Source organism: Abramis brama (assembly GCF_963993115.1).
Source record: "Abramis brama genome assembly, chromosome: 20".
Classification (NCBI taxonomy): domain Eukaryota; kingdom Metazoa; phylum Chordata; class Actinopteri; order Cypriniformes; family Leuciscidae; genus Abramis; species Abramis brama.
This window is the reverse complement of record NC_139982.1, coordinates 35225617-35246469: the sequence shown is the minus strand read 5'-3', so window position 1 is coordinate 35246469 and position 20853 is coordinate 35225617. Positions and strand designations below refer to the sequence as shown.

Genomic DNA, 20853 nt, shown 5'->3' with positions numbered 1-20853 from the left:
CTCACTGACCCCTCACTGACCCTCACTGACCCTCACTATCCGGCATCGAGTGAAAGTGAAGTACTTGATGAAACCACAGAATCAGAATATATTTGATGCTTCATATTCAGCAGGTCACACTGTGGGCGGAGCTACAGGAACATCAGAAACGAGCGCAAGACGTAAAGTCCTTGCAGACTAAGTTTTTTTCGTATTCCTCATTCGGTGGCTCTGAATTGTCTAAACACCTCAAAATGCTACGGATGCGAAAAACGCAGAAAATCGACCGTGGGCCGAATTTTTTTATGACGGAAGAAAGTTTAGCGGTCAGTGTGTAAACGTGATTGACTACGTGAGGTCGTATTTATTTTTTAACGTACAAAAATTTCTGCTGAAAATTTCTGCCAGTGTGCAAGGGCCTTACATTTTGTGTGTGTGTGTTGTGGCTGTTAGCACAGTTATGAGCACGAGACGTCACTCAGACGAGGGCCTGACCTGTGTGTGTGTGTGTGTGTGTGTGTGTGTGTGTGTGTGTGTGCAGGTTCTGCAGGGGCTGGACTACCTTCACAGTAAGTGTAAGATCATCCACACGGACATCAAGCCGGAGAACATCCTGATGTGTGTGGACGAGGCCTTCGTGCGCAGGATGGCGGTCGAGGCCACCGAGTGGCAGAAAGCAGGAGCGCCTCCTCCCTCAGGATCCGCTGGTACTCCTCCGTTCATCCTCTGTTTCTACTCTTCCGTTCATCCTCCGTTTCTACTCCTCCGTTCATCCTCCGTTTCTACTCTTCCATTCATCCTCTGTTTCTACTCTTCCGTTCATCCTCTGTTTCTACTCTTCCGTTCATCCTCCGTTTCTACTCCTCCGTTCATCCTCCGTTTCTACTCTTCCATTCATCCTCCGTTTCTACTCTTCCATTCATCCTCTGTTTCTACTCTTCCATTCATCCTCTGTTTCTACTCCTCCATTCATCCTCCGTTTCTACTCCTCCGTTCATCCTCCGTTTCTACTCTTCCATTCATCCTCCGTTTCTACTCCTCCGTTCATCCTCCGTTTCTACTCTTCCATTCATCCTCTGTTTCTACTCTTCCATTCATCCTCTGTTTCTACTCTTCCATTCATCCTCTGTTTCTACTCTTCCATTCATCCTCCGTTTCTACTCCTCCGTTCATCCTCCGTTTCTACTCTTCCATTCATCCTCTGTTTCTACTCTTCCATTCATCCTCCGTTTCTACTCCTCCGTTCATCCTCCGTTTCTACTCCTCCGTTCATCCTCCGTTTCTACTCCTCCATTCATCCTCTGTTTCTACTCTTCCATTCATCCTCTGTTTCTACTCTTCCATTCATCCTCCGTTTCTACTCCTCTGTTCATCCTCCGTTTCTACTCTTCCATTCATCCTCTGTTTCTACTCCTCTGTTCATCCTCCGTTTCTACTCTTCCATTCATCCTGTTTCTACTCCTCTGTTCATCCTCCGTTTCTACTCCTCTGTTCATCCTCTGTTTCTACTCTTCCGTTCATCCTCCGTTTCTACTCCTCCGTTCATCCTCCGTTTCTACTCTTCCATTCATCCTCTGTTTCTACTCTTCCATTCATCCTCTGTTTCTACTCCTCTGTTCATCCTCCGTTTCTACTCCTCTGTTCATCCTCTGTTTCTACTCTTCCATTCATCCTCTGTTTCTACTCCTCTGTTCATCCTCCGTTTCTACTCCTCTGTTCATCCTCTGTTTCTACTCTTCCGTTCATCCTCCGTTTCTACTCCTCTGTTCATCCTCTGTTTCTACTCTTCCGTTCATCCTCTGTTTCTACTCCTCCGTTCATCCTCCGTTTCTACTCTTCCATTCATCCTCTGTTTCTACTCCTCTGTTCATCCTCCGTTTCTACTCTTCCATTCATCCTCTGTTTCTACTCCTCCATTCATCCTTCGTTTCTACTCCTCCGTTCATCCTCTGTTTCTACTCTTCCATTCATCCTCTGTTTCTACTCCTCTGTTCATCCTCCGTTTCTACTCCTCTGTTCATCCTCTGTTTCTACTCCTCTGTTCATCCTCCGTTTCTACTCTTCCATTCATCCTCTGTTTCTACTCCTCTGTTCATCCTCCGTTTCTACTCTTCCATTCATCCTCTGTTTCTACTCCTCTGTTCATCCTCCGTTTCTACTCTTCCATTCATCCTCTGTTTCTACTCCTCTGTTCATCCTCCGTTTCTACTCTTCCATTCATCCTCTGTTTCTACTCTTCCATTCATCCTCCGTTTCTACTCCTCTGTTCATCCTCCGTTTCTACTCTTCCATTCATCCTCCGTTTCTACTCCTCCGTTCATCCTCCGTTTCTACTCCTCCGTTCATCCCTGATTCCTGTCATTTTCCTCCACGTGATGAGTGTGACACTGACTCTGTATGTGTGTGTTTGTTTGCAGTCAGCACGGCTCCTCAACTCAAACAGGTCAGTGAAGCCATACACACACACACACACACACACACACACACACACAGCTGCTTTACATCCTCAAGTCAAGTCAAGTCATCTTCATTTATATAGCGCTTTTAACAATGTAGATTGTTTCAAAGCAGCTTTACAGAGATAAACGTATAATTTAAGGTAACATAGATTGTTTTGGCTTTATAGCGGTTCTTTAATAAAGTTATTTTCCAGCTAAAGTTAGTTTTGATTGATTCGCTTCCGTCGCAACGATCATTCGTTATTAAATTAGGGGCCGCTAAGACGACACCATTCTCTCTACATAGACTTTAAACGCGAACCTGTGAGAAACGCTGATGGCGTTCACATGCGCATTAAGAACTGGTTCTATAGTTATGTGCGTTTGAATATGTGTGCACAGGTTTGGAATTCCCTACAAGACAAGCCTAAACAAAGTACTGGTCTTTCCTTATAAATTTTGATAAAGAATTTTATTTTATTTTGTCGCTTTGGGGTAGGAACGCGAAACGAATTTTCCCGACAACGCTTTATCTGTAGAGTGGTAACGGGATCCTTCATAGGGAGAGACTAGTTGGCACTTCAGCACTGCGTTGTCATCGGGTCCAGGCGCAGGTCCTTCGTCAGATCTGGATACTGCCTGGATCCGGCAGGCTGCGGGAAAACCTCGGGATAAACAAAAACACTAAAATTAGCGTAGACGCCATTCTTCTTATGATGTAACGAGTACATCAGGATTTATGGGAAGTGTTCCCGGTTCCGGCTGACCTAATCTATGCAGCCTAACATTGAATTATAGAAGTCTATAATGTGTTATGTGAAAGCTAGGTCAAAGAGATGTGTCTTTAATCTGGCTTTGAACTGACAGGGAGTGTCTGCTTCCCGGACAATGTTAGGAAGACCGTTCCAGAGTTTTGGTGCTAAATAGGAGAAGGATCTACCGCCAGCAGTCGATTTTGATATTCTAGGTATTATTAACTGGTCGGAGTTTTGAGATCGCAATAGACGTGAAGGACTATAATGCGTTAAGAGCTCACTCAAGCCCTGCGGAGCTAAACCATTTAGTGCTTTGTAAGTAATCAGCAATATTTTAAAATGTATGCGATGTTTAATAGGGAGCCAGTGCAGTGTTGACAGAACCGGGCTAATATGGTCATACTTCCTGGTTCTGGTAAGAACTCGAGCTGCTGCGTTTTGAACTAGCTGTAGTTTGTTTATTAAGCGTGCAGGGCAACCACCCAGTAGAGCATTACAATAATCTAGCCTTGAGGTCATGAACGCATGAACTAACTGTTCCACATTTGTCAATGAGAGCATATGACGTAATTTAGATATATTTTTAAGATGGAAAAATGCGGTTTTACAGATACTAGACACGTGACTTTCAAATGAAAGATTGGTATCAAAGAGCACACCCACACACACACACACACACACACACACACACACACACACACACACACCCACACAGGTTCCTAACCGACGACGAAGACTTAACAGAGCAGCCATCAAGTGTTAGACAGTATTCTAGGTTATTACGTGAAGAAGTTTTTTGTCCAATAATTAGAATCTCTGTTTTTTCAGAGTTTAGTAGGAAATTACGAGTCATCCAATTTTTTATATCAGCTATGCATTCTGTTAATTTTGTGAATTGGTAAGTTTTGTTAGGTTTTGAAGAAATATACAGCTGTGTTAGGGTTAGGGTATCATCAGCATAACAGTGAAAGCTAATGCCATGCTTCCTAATGATATCTCCTAATGGTAGCATGTACAGTGTGTGTGTGTGTGTGTGTGTGTGTGTGTGTGTGTGTGTGTGAGGGTAGCATGTACAGAGTGAACAGCAGCGGTCCTAGTACTGAGCCTTGTGGTACGCCATACTGAACTTGTGATCGATGAGACATCTCTTCATTTACTGCTACAAACTGATAACGGTCAGATAAGTGTGATTTAAACCATGCTAGTGCAATTCCACTAATGCCAACATAATGTTCAAGTCTATTTAAAAGAATGTTGTGGTCAATGGTGTCAAATGCAGCACTAAGATCGAGTAACACTAATAGAGAGATACAACCACGATCGGATGATAAGAGTAAATCATTTGTGACTCTAACGAGAGCAGTCTCGGTACTATGGTACGGTCTAAATCCGGACTGGAAATCCTCGCAGATATCATTTCTTTAAAGAAAGGAACACAGTTGTGAGGATACTGCCTTTTCTAATATCTTTGACAGAAAAGGTAGATTCGAGATCGGCCTGTAATTGACTAATTCTGTAGGATCAAGTTGCGTTTTTTTAACAAGTGGTTTAATCATAGCCAGCTTAAACGTTTTTGGTACGTATCCTAATGACAAAGATGAATTAATGATATTAAGAAGAGGATCTATGACCTCTGGAAGCATCTCTTTCAGTAGCTTAGTCGGTATAGGGTCTAACATACATGTTGTAGATTTAGATGATTTAACGAGTTTAGTAAATTCTTCCTCTCCTATAGCAACGAATAAATCAAAATTTTCCTCCGGGAGACTACAATGCACTGTCTGATGCGATACTGTAGTAGACGGTTGCATAGTTATAATTTTGTCCATGATATTATCAATCTTATAAGTGAAGAAGTTCATAAAGTCATTACTGCTGTGCTGCTTGGAAACTTCTGGACTTGAAGCTTTCTTTTTCGTTAGTTTAGCCACTGTTTCAAATAAATAACTAGGATTATGTTTATTTTCTTCTAATAGGGTTGAAAAATAAGCAGATCTAGCTTCTAGTAGCTTTTAAAGCCTCTCTGTAAGTAATAGAGCTCTCCTTCCATGAGATGCGAAATACCTCTAGTTTTGTTTTCTTCCAGTTGCGCTCCATCTCTCTGGCTGCTCTCTTAAGGGCCCGAGTGTGCTCGCTGTACCACGGCGTTGGACTATTTTCTTTAATCTTCTTTAAGCGCAACGGAGCAACTGTGTCTAAAGTGCTGGAAAAGAGAGAGTTAAAAGTTTCTGTTGCAATATCGAGTTCTTCTAAGCTATCTGGGATGCTGAGATGATGAAACTAATCAGGAAGATTATTAATAAAGCAATCTTTAGTGGCAGAAGTGATAGTTCTAACATATTTGAAACACTGAGTCGGCTTTGCAGCCTTGGCTAAATGTAATTTACACGAGACTAGATAATGATCTGAGATGTCATCGTTCTGCTGCAGAATTTCAACGGCATCAACATCTATTCCGTGTGATAATATTAGATCTAGAGTATGATTACGACAATGAGTAGGTCCTGACACATGTTGTCTAACTCCAATAGAGTTTACAATGTCTTTAAATGCCAATGCATCTTTTTCATTATCGATGTGAATATTAAAATCACCAACAATTAGTACTTTATCTGCAGTCAATATTAATTCTGATATAAAGTCCGCAAATTCTTTGATAAAGTCTGTATGGTGCCCTGGTGGCCTGTATACAGTAGCCAGCACAAATCTCAAACGTGATTTATCGTTTACACTATATATTTTTACATTAAGTACTAACACTTCAAAAGAATTATATTTAAAACTTGATTTCTTAGTGGTTTTGAAACTATTACTATAAATTACAGCAACACCTCCCCCTTTGCATTTCAGACGAGGTTCATGTTTATAACAGTAATCTTGCGGAGTGGACTCATTTAAAGTAATGTAATCGTTTGGTTTTAGCCAGGTTTCTGTCAAACACAGCACATCTAGATTATAGTCTGTAATCATATCATTAACAATAAGTGCTTTAGAAGTAAGCGATCGAATATTCAGCAACCCAAGCTTTAGCATTTGCTCATCTGTATTATAGCTGTTTTTTATTTGTTGAACATCAATTAAATTTTTAACCTTAGATGGGTTTTAACGTTTTTTGGATTTCCAAGTTCGGGGAACAGACACAGTCTCTATATGATGATAGCTAGGTGAAAGAGGCTCTATGTGATGGGATTTATCTGACCTTGGTGACGCGAGGCCGCTAGCAGACGGTGGGTTTAGCCAGTCTGTCTGCTTCCTGACCTGAGCCCCAGATTGTCATGTTTGAGCTCTAAGACTATGTGCCATATTACTAGAGAGAAGAGCAGCACCATCCCAGGAGGGATGAATACCATCTCTTTTCAACAGGTCAGGTTTGCCCCAAAAACTTTTCCAATTGTTTATAAATTCTATATTATTTTGCGGACACCACTTAGACAGCCAACCGTTAAGCGAACACAATCTACTAACTATCTCATCACTCCTGCGAACAGGAAGGGGGCCAGAGCAAATTACAGTCCTTGACATCGTACTTGCAAGTTCACACACCTCTTTAATATTAATTTTGGTGATCTCCGACTGGCGGAGTCGAACATCATTAGTGCCGACATGAATAATGATCTTAGAGAATTTACGATTAGCATTAGCCAGCACTTTTAAATTTGCTTTGATGTCAGGCGCTCTGGCTCCCGGCAAACATGTGACTATGGTGGCTGGTGTCTCTATTTTCACGTTCCGTGTGATCGAATCACCAATTACTAGGGCACAATCATTCTCAGTGGGTGTTTCACTGAGCGGGGCAAATCGATTTGTTATGGTAATCGGAACGGAAGAGTGGTTTTTTGATCCGCGACTAGAGCGATCCCTCACTGTCACCCATTTGCCCGGCTGCGCAGGCTCTACTTCAGCCGGAACCGACTCATGTAAAGAGTTCACTATGCTAGGCGCATCCAAAGCAGTATGTAAATCTCTAGCACTCTTACTATCCTCAATTATAGTTTGGATGAGTGTCTCTAATTCTGAAATCTTCTCCGTCAACCTAACTGTCTCCTTACATTTATCACATATAAATCCTATATTGCCGACAGAGAAGGCTATGCTATACATGTGACATGAAGTGCAGGTGACAATAACAGGACAAGACATTCACCGTGTTTGTTGACTGATTCTTACTCACCTGAGCTTTTTATGAACTCAAAGGCGCAGGCGCGCGAGAGAAAAATAAATAAATAAAAATAGCTGAGCGCACGGGTGGCGCGTTAACAGGCTAGCGAATTACTAGCGTGTTGTGCTAGTAGTACTAGTAACGGAAGCTAGCGATGTCAGGTTAATCTGAGATGTTGGGTAAGATGTATTTTAGTAGTATAAACAACTAGAAATTGTAATAAATGATGGTTCAAAACAAAGAAATACGAGGCTTAAACGGAGCTTACAGCACCGAAGCAAACACACTCACAGCAGGCAGCGAGGCAGACAGGAGCAATCGATCAGCCGACATCCTCAACACATTAGACTTCTACATATTACATACAGGAACATGTTTATCCAAGAACCCTTTTATAAGGCTTTAGTCACACTAACTGTCCAGCTCTGATCTGTAGGTTACATTTACATTAGTCTGTAACAAACACATGAAATTCAGCTTTTACAAAACTGCAAAACTATTATAATGAAACGAGCACACCGTGATGGCGGCAGTATTATAGGGTCTAGCCAACCTGTTGTTACTGTAGTGAGTGTAGTGAATGTGCTGATATTGAGGGAAAGAGCCGAGTGATGACGTCAGAGAGGAGTGTGTGTGTTTGAGCTGTTTGCTGTGGTGTGGCGCCTCCTACAGGTGGGGAAGATCTCCAAAAATAAGAAAAAGAAGCTGAAGAAGAAGCAGAAGCGTCAGGCGGAGCTGCTGGAGAGACGCATGCAGGAGATCGAAGCTCTGGAGCGAGAGGCGGAGAAACAGAGAGTGGGCGGAGCCTCAGACTCCGCCCCCAGCCCCGCCCTGGCGCTGGCAGACAGTGAGGAAGAGGATGATGAAGAAGTTGATGAGGATGAGGAGGCCGAGGGAGAGAAGGAGAGGCCCGTCAGACTCACCAACCACACATGTGAGTGAGCCTCCACTACATAAGTGATCGGTCACACATGAAAACCAGCATCATTTCCTTTTTTTTCCTTTTCATTACTGTTCATTATTTGACAGGAGCAGATGCACATCTCACGTACATGCATGTATAGACTGTAAATGGATACATACACTAAATTGCTGAAGCATTAAGAGTTCCTTTCACTGGAACTAAGGGGTCGAGCCCAACCCCTGAAAAACAACCCCACACCATTACCCCCCCTCCACCAAACTTTACACTCGGCACAATGCAGTCAGGCAAGTAGCGTTCTCCTGGCAACCACCAAACCCAGACTCGTCCATTGGATTGCCAGAGAGAGAAGCGTGAATCGTCACTCCAGAGAACACGTCTCCACTGCACCCCACTCTTTACACCACTGCACCCCACTCTTTACTCCACTGCATCCCACGCTTTACTCCACTGCATCCCACTCTTTACTCCACTGCATCCCACTCTTTACTCCATCCCACGCTTTACACCACTGCATCCCACGCTTTACACCACTGCATCCCACGCTTTACACCACTGCATCCCACGCTTTACTCCACTGCATCCCACTCTTTACACCACTGCATCCCACGCTTTACACCACTGCATCCCACGCTTTACTCCACTGCATCCCACGCTTTACTCCACTGCATCCCACGCTTTACACCACTGCATCCCACGCTTTACACCACTGCACCCCACTCTTTACTCCACTGCACCCCACTCTTTACACCACTGCATCCCACGCTTTACACCACTGCATCCCACTCTTTACGCCACTGCATCCCACGCTTTACACCACTGCATTCCACGCTTTACACCACTGCTCCCACGCTTTACACCACTGCATCCCACGCTTTACACCACTGCATCCCACGCTTTACACCACTGCACCCCACTCTTTACACCACTGCATCCCACGCTTTACACCACTGCATCCCACGCTTTACACCACTGCATCCCACGCTTTACACCACTGCACCCCACTCTTTACACCACTGCATCCCACGCTTTACACCACTGCATCCCACTCTTTACGCCACTGCATCCCACGCTTTACACCACTGCATTCCACGCTTTACACCACTGCATCCCACGCTTTACACCACTGCATCCCACGCTTTACTCCACTGCATCCCACGCTTTACACCACTGCATCCCACGCTTTACTCCACTGCATCCCACGCTTTACACCACTGCATCCCACGCTTTACTCCACTGCATCCCACGCTTTACTCCACTGCATCCCATTCTTTACACCACTGCATCCCACACTTTACACCACTGCATCCCACGCTTTACTCCACTGCATCCCACACTTTACACCACTGCATCCCACTCTTTACTCCATCCCACGCTTTACACCACTGCATCCCACGCTTTACACCACTGCATCCCACGCTTTACTCCACTGCATCCCACGCTTTACACCACTGCATCCCACGCTTTACTCCACTGCATCCCACGCTTTACACCACTGCATCCCACGCTTTACTCCACTGCATCCCACGCTTTACTCCACTGCATCCCATTCTTTACACCACTGCATCCCACACTTTACACCACTGCATCCCACGCTTTACTCCACTGCATCCCACACTTTACACCACTGCATCCCACTCTTTACTCCATCCCACGCTTTACACCACTGCATCCCACGCTTTACACCACTGCATCCCACTCTTTACGCCACTGCATCCCACGCTTTACACCACTGCATCCCACGCTTTACACCACTGCATTCCACGCTTTACACCACTGCATCCCACTCTTTACTCCATCCCACGCTTTACTCCACTACATCCCACGCTTTACTCCACTGCATCCCACGCTTTACTCCACTGCATCCCATTCTTTACACCACTGCATCCCACACTTTACACCACTGCATCCCACGCTTTACTCCACTGCATCCCACACTTTACACCACTGCATCCCACGCTTTACTCCACTGCATCCCACGCTTTACTCCACTGCATCCCACTCTTTACACCACTGCATCCCACGCTTTACACCACTGCATCCCACTCTTTACTCCACTGCATTCCACGCTTTACACCACTGCATCCCACACTTTACACCACTGCATCCCACGCTTTACTCCACTGCATCCCACGCTTTACTCCACTGCATCCCACTCTTTACACCACTGCATCCCACGCTTTACACCACTGCATCCCACTCTTTACTCCACTGCATCCCACTCTTTACACCACTGCATCCCACGCTTTACACCACTGCATCCCACTCTTTACGCCACTGCATCCCACGCTTTACACCACTGCATCCCACGCTTTACACCACTGCATTCCACGCTTTACACCACTGCATCCCACTCTTTACTCCATCCCACGCTTTACTCCACTACGTCCCACGCTTTACTCCACTGCATCCCACGCTTTACTCCACTGCATCCCATTCTTTACACCACTGCATCCCACACTTTACACCACTGCATCCCACGCTTTACTCCACTGCATCCCACACTTTACACCACTGCATCCCACGCTTTACTCCACTGCATCCCACGCTTTACTCCACTGCATCCCACTCTTTACACCACTGCATCCCACGCTTTACACCACTGCATCCCACTCTTTACGCCACTGCATCCCACGCTTTACACCACTGCATTCCACGCTTTACACCACTGCATCCCACTCTTTACTCCATCCCACGCTTTACTCCACTACATCCCACGCTTTACTCCACTGCATCCCACGCTTTACTCCACTGCATCCCATTCTTTACACCACTGCATCCCACACTTTACACCACTGCATCCCACGCTTTACTCCACTGCATCCCACACTTTACACCACTGCATCCCACGCTTTACTCCACTGCATCCCACGCTTTACTCCACTGCATCCCACTCTTTACACCACTGCATTCCACGCTTTACACCACTGCATCCCACGCTTTACACCACTGCATCCCACGCTTTACTCCACTGCATCCCACGCTTTACACCACTGCATCCCACGCTTTACTCCACTGCATCCCACGCTTTACACCACTGCATCCCACGCTTTACTCCACTGCATCCCACGCTTTACTCCACTGCATCCCATTCTTTACACCACTGCATCCCACACTTTACACCACTGCATCCCACGCTTTACTCCACTGCATCCCACACTTTACACCACTGCATCCCACTCTTTACTCCATCCCACGCTTTACACCACTGCATCCCACGCTTTACACCACTGCATCCCACGCTTTACTCCACTGCATCCCACGCTTTACACCACTGCATCCCACGCTTTACTCCACTGCATCCCACGCTTTACACCACTGCATCCCACGCTTTACTCCACTGCATCCCACGCTTTACTCCACTGCATCCCATTCTTTACACCACTGCATCCCACACTTTACATCACTGCATCCCACGCTTTACTCCACTGCATCCCACACTTTACACCACTGCATCCCACTCTTTACTCCATCCCACGCTTTACACCACTGCATCCCACGCTTTACACCACTGCATCCCACTCTTTACGCCACAGCATCCCACGCTTTACACCACTGCATCCCACGCTTTACACCACTGCATTCCACGCTTTACACCACTGCATCCCACTCTTTACTCCATCCCACGCTTTACTCCACTACATCCCACGCTTTACTCCACTGCATCCCACGCTTTACTCCACTGCATCCCATTCTTTACACCACTGCATCCCACACTTTACACCACTGCATCCCACGCTTTACTCCACTGCATCCCACACTTTACACCACTGCATCCCACGCTTTACTCCACTGCATCCCACGCTTTACTCCACTGCATCCCACTCTTTACACCACTGCATCCCACGCTTTACACCACTGCATCCCACTCTTTACGCCACTGCATCCCACGCTTTACACCACTGCATTCCACGCTTTACACCACTGCATCCCACGCTTTACTCCACTGCATCCCACTCTTTACTCCATCCCACGCTTTACTCCACTACATCCCACGCTTTACTCCACTGCATCCCACGCTTTACTCCACTGCATCCCATTCTTTACTCCACTGCATCCCACACTTTACACCACTGCATCCCACTCTTTACTCCATCCCACGCTTTACACCAGTGCATCCCACGCTTTACACCACTGCATCCCACTCTTTACGCCACTGCATCCCACGCTTTACACCACTGCATCCCACGCTTTACACCACTGCATTCCACGCTTTACACCACTGCATCCCACTCTTTACTCCATCCCACGCTTTACTCCACTACATCCCACGCTTTACTCCACTGCATCCCACGCTTTACTCCACTGCATCCCATTCTTTACACCACTGCATCCCACACTTTACACCACTGCATCCCACGCTTTACTCCACTGCATCCCACACTTTACACCACTGCATCCCACGCTTTACTCCACTGCATCCCACGCTTTACTCCACTGCATCCCACTCTTTACACCACTGCATCCCACGCTTTACACCACTGCATCCCACGCTTTACTCCACTGCATCCCACGCTTTACACCACTGCATCCCACTCTTTACTCCATCCCACGCTTTACTCCACTACATCCCACGCTTTACTCCACTGCATCCCATTCTTTACACCACTGCATCCCACACTTTACACCACTGCATCCCACGCTTTACTCCACTGCATCCCACACTTTACACCACTGCATCCCACGCTTTACTCCACTGCATCCCACGCTTTACTCCACTGCATCCCACTCTTTACACCACTGCATCCCACGCTTTACACCACTGCATCCCACACTTTACTCCACTGCATCCCACTCTTTACACCACTGCATCCCACTCTTTACTCCACTGCATCCCACGCTTTACACCACTGCATCACACGCTTTACACCACTGCATCCCACGCTTTACTCCACTGCATCCCACACTTTACACCACTGCATCCCACGCTTTACTCCACTGCATCTGACGCTTTACTCCACTGCATCCCACGCTTTACTCCACTGCATCCCACTCTTTACACCACTGCATCCCACGCTTTACACCACTGCATCCCACACTTTACTCCACTGCATCCCACTCTTTACACCACTGCATCCCACTCTTTACTCCACTGCATCCCACGCTTTACACCACTGCATCACACGCTTTACACCACTGCATCCCACGCTTTACTCCACTGCATCCCACGCTTTACACCACTGCATCCCACTCTTTACACCACTGCATCCCACGCTTTACTCCACTGCATCTGACGCTTTACACCACTGCATCCCACTCTTTACTCCATCCCACGCTTTACTCCACTACATCCCACGCTTTACTCCACTGCATCCCACGCTTTACTCCACTGCATCCCATTCTTTACACCACTGCATCCCACACTTTACACCACTGCATCCCACGCTTTACTCCACTGCATCCCACACTTTACACCACTGCATCCCACGCTTTACTCCACTGCATCCCACGCTTTACTCCACTGCATCCCACTCTTTACACCACTGCATCCCACGCTTTACACCACTGCATCCCACACTTTACTCCACTGCATCCCACTCTTTACACCACTGCATCCCACTCTTTACTCCACTGCATCCCACGCTTTACACCACTGCATCACACGCTTTACACCACTGCATCCCACGCTTTACTCCACTGCATCCCACACTTTACACCACTGCATCCCACGCTTTACTCCACTGCATCCCACGCTTTACTCCACTGCACCCCACTCTTTACACCACTGCATCCCACGCTTTACTCCACTGCATCCCACTCTTTACACCACTGCATCCCACGCTTTACACCACTGCATCCCACACTTTACTCCACTCCATCCCACGCTTTACTCCACTGCATCCCACTCTTTACACCACTGCATCCCACTCTTTACTCCACTCCATCCCACGCTTTACACCACTGCATCCCACACTTTACACCACTGCATCCCACACTTTACTCCACTGCATCCCACACTTTACACCACTGCATCCCACACTTTACACCACTCCATCCCACGCTTTACTACACTGCATCCCACTCTTTACTCCACTGCATCCCACGCTTTACACCACTGCACCCCACTCTTTACAACACTGCATCCCACGCTTTACTCCACTGCATCCCACTCTTTACACCACTGCATCCCACTCTTTACTCCACTCCATCCCACGCTTTACACCACTGCATCCCACACTTTACACCACTGCATCCCACACTTTACTCCACTGCATCCCACGCTTTACACCACTGCATCCCACTCTTTACTCCACTGCATCCCACGCTTTACTCCACTGCATCCCACGCTTTACACCACTGCATCCCACGCTTTACTCCACTGCATCCCACTCTTTACACCACTGCATCCCACGCTTTACTCCACTGCATCCCACTCTTTACTCCACTGCATCCCACTCTTTACACCACTGCATCCCACACTTTACTCCACTGCATCCCACTCTTTACACCACTGCATCCCACGCTTTACTCCACTGCATCCCACGCTTTACACCACTGCATCCCACGCTTTACACCACTGCATCCCACGCTTTACACCACTGCATCCCACTCTTTACGCCACTGCATCCCACTCTTTACTCCATCCCACGCTTTACTCCACTACATCCCACGCTTTACTCCACTGCATCCCATTCTTTACACCACTGCATCCCACTCTTTACTCCATCCCACGCTTTACTCCACTGCATCCCACGCTTTACACCACTGCATCCCACGCTTTACACCACTGCATCCCACTCTTTACACCACTGCATCCCACGCTTTACACCACTGCACCCCACTCTTTACACCACTGCATCCCACTCTTTACTCCACTGCATCCCACTCTTTACACCACTGCATCCCACTCTTTACTCCACTACATCCCACACTTTACTCCACTGCATCCCACACTTTACTCCACTGCATCCCACACTTTACTCCACTGCATCCCACTCTTTACTCCACTGCATCCCACGCTTTACTCCACTGCATCCCTCGCTTTACACCACTGCATCCCTTGCTTTACACCACTGCATCCCACGCTTTACACCACTGCATCCCACGCTTTACACCACTGCATCCCACTCTTTACTCCACTGCATCCCACACTTTACTCCACTGCATCCCACACTTTACTCCACTGCATCCCACACTTTACTCCACTGCATCCCACTCTTTACTCCACTGCATCCCACGCTTTACACCACTGCATCCCACTCTTTACTCCACTGCATCCCACGCTTTACACCACTGCATCCCACTCTTTACTCCACTGCATCCCACACTTTACTCCACTGCATCCCACACTTTACTCCACTGCATCCCACACTTTACACCACTGCATCCCACTCTTTACTCCACTGCATCCCACTCTTTACACCACTGCATCCCACGCTTTACACCACTGCATCCCACTCTTTACACCACTGCATCCCACTCTTTACTCCACTGCATCCCACGCTTTACACCACTGCATCCCACGCTTTACACCACTGCATCCCACGCTTTACTCCACTGCATCCCACGCTTTACTCCACTGCATCCCACGCTTTACACCACTGCATCCCACTCTTTACACCACTGCATCCCACTCTTTACACCACTGCATCCCACTCTTTACTCCACTGCATCCCACGCTTTACACCACTGCATCCCACGCTTTACACCACTGCATCCCACGCTTTACTCCACTGCATCCCACGCTTTACTCCACTGCATCCCACTCTTTACACCACTGCATCCCACGCTTTACTCCACTGCATCCCACTCTTTACTCCACTGCGTCCCACTCTTTACTCCACTGCATTCCACGCGACAGTAGGCCTTATTTATGTCAGTGTTGGTTTAGTTTTGGCTGATGTACTGTGAGGATTGTTCTGAGGTTTTTTTTGTAATTCTTCACAATAATGAGGTCGACCTAAAAAGTTTGGTTGTGTGTTTTTGAGCCGATGTCTCTGTGTCTCTCAGGCGCAGAACCGGATCAGGACCAGCAGGAAAGTGAGGAGAACGAGGAAGAAGAAGAGTCACGCACACACACTCCACCCGGACAGCAGGAGGAGCGGGAAAACTCAGGACAACCGGAAGAGCAGGAGGGAAATGAAGATGTGGGAGAGGAAGTGGAGGATAAAGCCGAGGAGGAGGAAACAGAAGCCACGCCCCCACAGAACACCACAGATGAGCTGAAGATACAGGAGAGTCCGAACCAGGGAGAAACTGAGACGACAGAGACGTCAGAGAGACAAGTGGATGAGGAGGAGGAGGATGAAGAAGAATACGACGATGATGATGATGAGGAGGAGGAGGAGGAGGAGGAGGAAGAGGAGGAGGAGGAGGAGGAGGAGGAGGCAGACGATGAAGGCAAAGAGCACAATGACTCCTCTAAGACCAACGGTCATGTGATCATGTGTGTGCAGGAGCGTGACTCTCCCAGCATGCCTCAGTCCTCGCTCCTCTGCCCTCTGGTGGAGTCGGAGATCAGCACGACTGACCGCGAGGCTTCCGACGCCTCCCACGAGCTTCCCAACGGAGAACCCGGACTCCCCAATGGAGAACCCGGACTCCCCAACGTAGAACCTGGACTCCCCAATGGGTCTCGGCACCGGGGCACCACTCCACGCTTCCCAGAGCTCCCGCTGGACCCCACGCTCCCTGACGCAGAGGACGAGGCTGGGGCTCTCAGCGGGAACACCGATCGCAGCAGAACCGTGTCCTCGTCCAGCACCGGGGACACGCCCAGGGGTCAGTCACACACACACACACACACACACACACACACACACACTGGCTATGTTTACATGAGACACGCCCAGAGGTCAGTCACACACACACACACACACACACACTGGCTACGTTTACATGAGACACGCCCAGAGGTAAGTCACACACACACACACACACACACACACACACACACACAGGCTACGTTTACATGAGACATGCCCAGAGGTCAGTCACACACACACATACACACACACACACACACACATTGGCTATGTTTACATGAGACACGCCCAGAGGTCAGTCACACACACACGCTGGCTACGTTCACATGCAACCAAATAATCCATTAGTAATGGGATTGGCGGCTCAATCGGACTGAAAAGCCTTCATATAAACCTTAATCGATCCGACTGAGCTCGATCCAAATACAATTTTGATCGGATTGAAAGGGGCAGTTTATTCCTTTTCTAATCTGATCGAGAAAACATGTAAACACTTGATTGGTTGAAAACCGAAACTGAAAGGACTGCGCATGTGCAATGACGTAGAAAGGGCGTAATGACATAGAAATAGCGTCATCAAGTAGAAATAGCGTAATGACATAGAAATAGCGTCATCAAGTAGAAATAGCGTAATGACATAGAAATAGCGTGATGAAGTAGAAATAGCGTAATGACGTATAAATAGCGTAATGACGTAGCGATAGCGTAATGACGTAGCGATAGCGTAATGACGTAGAAATAGCGTAATGACATAGAAATAGTGTGATGAAATAGAAATAGCGTGATGAAATAGAAATAGCGTAATGACGTAGAAATAGCGTAATGATGTAGAAATAGCGCAATGACGTAAAGATAGCGTAATGACGTTGAAAGGGCGTAATGAAGTAGAAATAGCGTAATGACATAGAAATAGCGTGATGAAATAGAAATAGCGTAATGACGTATAAATAGCGTAATGACGTAGAAATAGCATAATGATGTAGAAATAGCGCAATGACGTAGAGATAGCGTAATGACGTAACGATAGCGTAATGACGTAGAGATAGCGTAATGACGTAGAAATAGCGTAATGACGTGGAAATAGCGTAATGACGTAGAAAAAGCGCAATGACGTAGAAATAGCGTAATGACGTAGAAATAGCGTAATGAAGGAGAAATAGCGCAATGACGTAGAAATAGCATAATGACGTGGAAATAGCGTAATGACGTAGAAATAGCATAATGACGTGGAAATAGCGTAATGACGTAGAAATAGCGCAATGACGTAGAAATAGCGTAATGATGTAGAAATAGCGCAATGACGTAGAAATAGCGTAATGACGTGGAAATAGCGTAATGACGTTGAAATAGAGTAATGACGTGGAAATAGCGTAATGAAGTAGAAATAGCGTAATGACGTAGAAATAGCGTAATGATGTTGAAATAGCGTAATGACGTAGAAATAGCGTAATGACGTGGAAATAGCGTAATGACGTGGAAATAGCGTAATGACGTGGAAATAGCGTAATGACGTAGAAATAGCGTAATGATGTAGAAATAGCGTAATGACGTGGAAATAGCGTAATGATGTAGAAATAGCGCAATGACGTAGAAATAGCGTAATGACGTGGAAATAGCGTAATGATGTAGAAATAGCGTAATGACGTGGAAATAGCGTAATGATGTAGAAATAGCGCAATGACGTAGAAATAGCATAATGACGTGGAAATAGCGTAATGACGTAGAAATAGCGCAATGACGTAGAAATAGCATAATGACGTGGAAATAGCGTAATGACGTAGAAATAGCGCAATGACGTAGAAATAGCGTAATGACGTAGAAATAGCGTAATGACGTAGAAATAGCGCAATGACGTAGAAATAGCGCAATGACGTAGAAATAGCGTAATGACGTGGAAATAGCGTAATGACGTTGAAATAGCGTAATGACGTGGAAATAGCGTAATGAAGTAGAAATAGCGTAATGACGTAGAAATAGCGTAATGATGTTGAAATAGCGTAATGACGTAGAAATAGCGTAATGACGTGGAAATAGCGTAATGACGTGGAAATAGCGTAATGACGTGGAAATAGCGTAATGACGTAGAAATAGCGTAATGATGTAGAAATAGCGTAATGACGTGGAAATAGCGTAATGATGTAGAAATAGCGCAATGACGTAGAAATAGCGTAATGACGTGGAAATAGCGTAATGATGTAGAAATAGCGTAATGACGTGGAAATAGCGTAATGATGTAGAAATAGCGCAATGACGTAAAAATGGCATAATGACGTAGAAATAGCGTAATGATGTAGAAATAGCGTAATGACATAGAAATAGCGTAATGACGCGTGACGCGCAAAAAAGCTGTTCTTCCTGTTGAATAAAGTGTGGTATAAACGAGTTTCCCGTCATCCTATAATTCTCCTTTCTCTGCGTCTGTGAAGTGGAGCAGGACAACGGCCCAGTTCCCAGGCATTTTTACTGCGTGATAAATATAAATTTAATTTATAAATTTATAAATTCATATTAGTGCTGCACGATTAATCGTATCGCAATCGCAATCGCGATGTCAAGTCTACGCGATTATATGACGCAAAATGCTGCGATTTTATATTAAATAAACAAATTAGCGCTGTTAACGCAATTAACGCTGCATCTGTTAATTTTTGGCATCCTTTGGCTAGTGTTACATGATCCCGCTCTTATTCATGCAAATGCTTTTAAACCATTCATGCGCGATAAGACAAAAAAGAACGTGCTGTCAGTGAATGTCCTCATCATGGCTCACACACACATACACACGACCCACAGATAGACGCGCGCCAGTATCAAGTTCTCTTTCGCGGTAGAACGAACAACACACATGTATGCCAAAATGAACGCGCTTTCTGTTAATGTCCTGACTGTGAGACACAGAAAGACTCGCGCTAATATCGTACGTGCGCACAAAACAGCATGCCAGAATACAGTTCTCTTTCGAGCTTGAACGAACAATAACACTTATGCCAAAATGTCTTTTTGTCGAGTATCTTCATAACATAAGAGTAGTCTTATGATGAACGTGAAGAAGAGTTGTGATGACTCGCGAGAGAATGAGGCGCGTGAGAGATCCGCGTCTCTGACAGCAGCGGCTGCTCTTAAAGGGACAGTACACAGTAGCCACTAATTATATCTGTCTCTAAAGTTAATCAAAGAACAAAGGGAACAGAGAAAAACACTCACTGCTCTTGACTAAAGAACTTTTTTCTTTAGGCAGATTATCACTACTCTGTGTGTGCATTTATTTTCCTTGAGAACCAAGCAAGTTGACTCATGAAACCATTTGTTTATTATATCGCATATCGCAATCGCAATATTGACCTCTATTATCGCAATATGACATTTTCCCCAAATCGTGCAGCCCTAATTCATATGCTCATTGTCTCCAAATTATGACGAGAAATGGATCAATATTAAGTCTGCTGTTTAAAACAAATAAATAACCAGTGTAGGGGAATGGTTATTATGCACAAACAGCGGGAAACTCTGTATATTTGTGCAGTGAGCGCATGCCAAAAGTCCAGATTTGAAGCTTGTGATATAAAAACACCCATATCACATGATATCATCCCCGATCACGTTTAGCGTAAACACTACTTCGGATTCACCAATCAGAATGAATTCAGTCAGATTGAAACAAAAGTTGTGCATGTAAACGTAGCCAGTGACACACACACTGCTATATGTTGACTGATACACACTCTGTCCTGCAGCGAGGGTTCGAGCGGCCGATCTGCTGGTCAATCCTCTGGATCCGCGCAACGCAGACGTTCTGAGAGTCAAAATCGCTGACCTGGGCAATGCATGCTGGGTGGTAAGATGCTGTAAATGTGCATATGAGTGTAAATAGGTGAGCTGTGTGCAGATCTGAAGT

General features: G+C 46.2%; 2 protein-coding genes across 2 annotated transcripts in view; one reads left to right on the top strand and one right to left on the bottom strand.

Moving 5' to 3' along the window:
- srpk2 (SRSF protein kinase 2) overlaps nucleotides 1-20853 on the top strand; it is a 64349-nt gene that overhangs the window by 36652 nt on the left and 6844 nt on the right. Inside the window, exons 6-10 of the mRNA XM_084095245.1 lie at nucleotides 500-686; nucleotides 2397-2422; nucleotides 8004-8265; nucleotides 16204-16974; nucleotides 20693-20793. Of these exons, the coding sequence (XP_083951371.1) occupies nucleotides 500-686; nucleotides 2397-2422; nucleotides 8004-8265; nucleotides 16204-16974; nucleotides 20693-20793 (1347 nt within the window). The remainder of the gene's footprint in view (nucleotides 1-499; nucleotides 687-2396; nucleotides 2423-8003; nucleotides 8266-16203; nucleotides 16975-20692; nucleotides 20794-20853) is intronic.
- The window catches only part of LOC311070955 (small ribosomal subunit protein eS17), a 39750-nt gene continuing 22734 nt past the window's right edge, over nucleotides 3838-20853 (bottom strand). The window contains exon 7 of the mRNA XM_084095131.1: nucleotides 3838-3856. The gene's annotated coding sequence lies outside the window, so the exon portion shown is untranslated. The remainder of the gene's footprint in view (nucleotides 3857-20853) is intronic.